Source organism: Alternaria atra (genome assembly GCF_907166805.1).
Source record: "Alternaria atra isolate CS162 genome assembly, contig: 14, whole genome shotgun sequence".
NCBI classification, from domain to species: Eukaryota; Fungi; Ascomycota; class Dothideomycetes; order Pleosporales; family Pleosporaceae; genus Alternaria; species Alternaria atra.
In genome coordinates, this window is record NW_025091311.1 from 104,810 (window position 1) to 109,090 (window position 4,281).

The 4,281-nt window shown below is 51.1% G+C and overlaps 1 protein-coding gene across 1 annotated transcript; it reads right to left on the reverse strand.

Annotated features, from left to right (window-relative positions):
* Positions 1-1,040: 1,040 nt before the first annotated feature.
* Positions 1,041-3,338, reverse strand: ALTATR162_LOCUS58 (uncharacterized protein; the record flags this gene model as incomplete). Its single annotated transcript, XM_043307651.1, has 3 exons — positions 1,041-2,064; positions 2,131-3,119; positions 3,177-3,338. The coding sequence occupies 3 exons, from the start codon at positions 3,336-3,338 to the stop codon at positions 1,041-1,043; spliced, it is 2,175 nt and encodes a 724-aa protein (XP_043163586.1).
* Between the last annotated feature and the right edge of the window lie 943 nt (positions 3,339-4,281).

Here is a 4,281-nt window from a genome sequence, read left to right on the forward strand (position 1 = left end):
CAAAGAGGCAAGCGCAAGGTCCCACAGGTTGCATCACCTAGAAAGAAGCAGAAGTGTAGTAGTACAGCTGCTCGTAGTCAACCTATTGTCTATGAGCGTTCCCTGACTCCTAAGACAAAAAAGAGCAGCCGTGGCCGCAAAGTTAAACCAAAAAAGGTGTGGCAGGCATCAATGTAATCGCATAGGCCTATAGTCTATTACTACAAAGATTCTCGTAATAATAGCTATTGTATGTGGCTCTATAACCTCGTTTCTGTGGTGGGCGTGAAGGTGCCGGAGCGGGCGTTCGGTGCACGGACACGGTACTGTGGCCACTCGCGACATCTTATATACCTGCTTCGATACTTCACCCGAGGCACTGTCAATTCACGCTAAAGAAGGCGACCACCCTATATTGCGATTTGTCAGAAGTTGCCGTTCTTACTACGTTGGGGCTGCTGGTACACGTGAAGTCGATGCTGCTGTTGCCAACGTCGAATTTACTATCACTGTTCGTACGTGCCATATCAACGGGCCCGTTCCGAACCATTTGTTAAGGTTGTTCCACGATCTCTGCCCGGACTTCGGTGTCGTTTCCGATGCTTTCTTGGACAAGGATCCCCCAGAATTCGCTCGTCTTTCGAGAGTACAGAATCTTAAAGACCCGATTTGCTTCGATATCCAAGACCTAAGCGATGCCGAGTGGGCGGAACATATACAGAAGCTGGAGAATCTCCAACACACTGCGTGCAAGGCTCGCGACTGAAGGAAGATAACACAATAGGCCATGGCAAAACGTAGTTTTAAATACTACGCATGGAAGAGACATCAAATTGACAGCACGAGAGAGAGGAACAAAACAGCATGAAGAGAACTTATGTACCAGAATGAGACACCGGAAGACCTTTACAAAGCTAGTAGGAAAATCGAGTGAAGTCAGCACTTGGATGTTTACTGAACACAGAATAGTAGTATGTGTGATGTCATCAAACGAGGGAAACTATCCTACCTTTCCCTCGACTCATACAATCATGTCTAGTAGAGCCCGAAGACATTCATACTCAGTTACCCGTCAAGTTCACATCGCGGACCAGAATATCCTCGTCCCTCTGATATGTGATACCCGCCTTCTGCCTCGCCATATCAATGATCCATCGACCATTGGGAGCGACATGCACACCTCTGGAGAGCTCATCCGCCAGATACAGCCAAGCCAGCGCATTACCCACTGTGCTGACCTCATCGCTAACATGCTTGCTCGCGTACTCGGACATGGTTGAGTGGAGTTCCGAATCGGTGAAGAGATCGTACAAGTGCTTCGCAACAGCGTCGTGGTCACCAGGCTTAACCAGGAAGCCAGACCTCCCATGTTGAACTTGCAGAGGGATACCACCAGCGAGAGTCGCGATGATAGGAGTGCCCTTGTGGAGCGCTTCGCTGACTTTGACTTCGAAGCCTTCGCGGGTAGAGAGCTGGAGGGCGACATGGGCACAGGACATGAGTGCGTTGAGCATTTGGTCTGATGGACCGATGCGCATGATAATAACATCGTTCTTGAATTCGTTGTAGTCTCCGTTGAGAGCCGTCTCAGTTTCCTTGAAGATCCTGGTCGCATCTGGATCGTCGACGGCTCCATGTCCAGCTATTACGAGCTGTGGAATATCTGCAAGAGGAGTGTCTTTCATGTAGTTCTTGCGTAAACGGGCGTAAGACGCGAGAACATCTGGGATACCCTTCGCTGGGTCGAAGCGGGCGATTTGAACAATGTACTTACGGTCCGGATGAGCGAGCTGACGCATGCCAGCTGCAAAGCACTGAACCTTGAGCTCGTGGAGGTAGTATTGTTCGTCCCAAGGGTGCATGTGCTTGTTCAGGCCGTCTAGCCAATCCGTAGTCGCGGGCAGGTAACCCACTTTCTCAGGGGTGACAACCTTGGGCACGAATGCTCGAACAGGGTGGCTGATGAAGACGTCGCAGTCTTTGATGTGGTTCCAGATCCAGTTCCACACCTCGGAGGTAGTGGTTCCTTCTTGATCAGCCAGGTCGGCTCGCACCTGAATGTGGCTGCGGAAGATGACCGGGCGACTGAAAGACAGAGTTAGCTAGAACTAACACGCTGAGAACTTTGGACAGCAAACTAGGAAGACTAACCTAGGGTCTTTCTGCTTGGCGATCTTGACAAGACTCGGCATTTGAGGATCATCAACAATAATTACATCGGCGCCGCCCTTCTCGCGAGCAGAAAGCGGGCCACCGAACTCGACCCAGTGGCACTTCTCGGTCTCTTCAATGACCCAAGCATCAAGCTTGGCGATCTTGTCGTCGGTAAGACGCTCACCACTAGTTGCGACACCTTGAAGGATGTTGTGGTTGTCTTTGGTAATTCTGAAAATGTCGGTCTTTCCGTATGGAACGTACCATTTGCAGTTGATACCGAGAAGACTCAGATATCTCATCAGAGCATGTCTCATGAGAGCCACGCCTCCGCCTTGTGCCGTGCTGTTGAAGAACGCGATCTTGGTCCTCCTCTGCTTTAACGAGTTGGCGTAGTGCATAGTTGCAGCTCCCGTAGTGTCCGTCCTAATAGTGGAATCGTAGCTTTCGCGCTCGGCTATGTGCACTCGGCTGTCAAGATCAACCAAGACCTGGCGACGATGGCCCATCTGAACAGGCAACTCACCCTTGACATTGAATTGCTTCACTGTCTTCCTGGCAATGCGCTCAGCCTCTTGGTCAAGAGGTATCAATAGCTCGTCCTTGTCTTTCGCATCGGCTGGGAAGATGAATGGTATGATGTCCAAGTCGGTCCATAGGCGTACGGCAAGATGCGGGCTTAGGCTAGCGAGTTGGGTAGTCAGAGTAGCACCCATAGGCTTGGACAGATTCTTCTCTCGGTAGTTGCTAAGAAATTCGATAAAGGCATCGGCTAGAGCTTCGGAGACGTCTCCCACGGACATTGGTGTGGAGACACCTGATCCGACGCGGGATGATTCATTCGATGAGTTGCCTTCACCTGCACTCCAGGCCAGCTCAAGAGATCGGCTTTTGCAGTTGATGGTATAGGTTCCATCGTGCAAAGCAATGCAATAGCGAAAGTCTCCATCGTCCGATTGGGCGACAGTGAGGCCTGCGTAGAGAGGCTGCCAAATCCACATGTTAGCAAATAATCTTTAGGATGTATGATTAGAGGTACTGACCTCGACAGAGGCCGCAAGAGTTCCCTTTTGTTCCTTGAGTTTGTGGAGCGCATCCGAGGACTTGAATGAGGTGATGCTGAGCTGACGTCGCTCGTAAGTCAACTGACGTCGGTACACATATGTGGGCCGCTGCTCGGCAGTACTGTCACCCTGAAGCAACATGGTGAACACTAGTGTTGGAGATTGTTCTAAAGAAAGAAAAATGGGAAGTTAGAGGTAACGGTTAGTTAGTCGATAGCAATTAGCAGATAGCAGCAAGCTTCGATAATAGCGAAGAATGTTTTGTATTGTAATGAAGCTATAGACGGATGTAACGCTTTTATGGCGAGCCTGGAAACTTCACAGGACAGTAGCCTGCGATTACCACGGACATTGAAGCAGCCACGACGATTGCGAGCATGCTAAGTGCGGCATGATATCACACCGGGAAGCAGTGGCGATTGATAGCAACCAGTAGACCAAAGGCCAGTACGGGCTATTAGACCGCGCATTGAAGAGAATACGTAGCGTCGGCTGTTGGAAGCGGTGACTAGAAAGACAAAGATCACAGGGTGTTGTAGTCGTGGCGACCAGCAGGCAAAAGGACAGACACGGGAGGATGGGGTAACGCGACGATAGCCCTAGCTGCGGGACGAGATCTGGTGAGGTAAGCATTCCGAGATAGCTTACGCGACGGCGCTAGGCACTTTCACGTGGGACTACGAATAGGAAAGAGCGACAGCTACACACTCGTCGGCTCGTCACGGTACAACGGCGAGGACGACCATGTTGCAGGATCTGCTGCATTGTTCTCGATGCAGTGCTCTCGATGCAGTGCAAGAGTGTGTCCTTTGGCATGAACGAATTTTCCGTGGCTGTCTTGGGCGAATCAGACCTGGTACCACCGGCAGCGCGGGGCGCTTGAGGGGGCCGCGTGCCATGGGTTTGTCTAGGTATGATTTAGCCGCCAAACGCCTCGTGTAACCATCGTGATGACGTGTGAAACCAGCACTGCAGATCAACCGGCTATGGGGGACGGCGTTGCTCAATGTGAAGGGTGGTGATGCGGGTATAAGGAGTCATGCAACATTGAAAGCGAGGACTAGTCCTGGATTCCTACAGATTG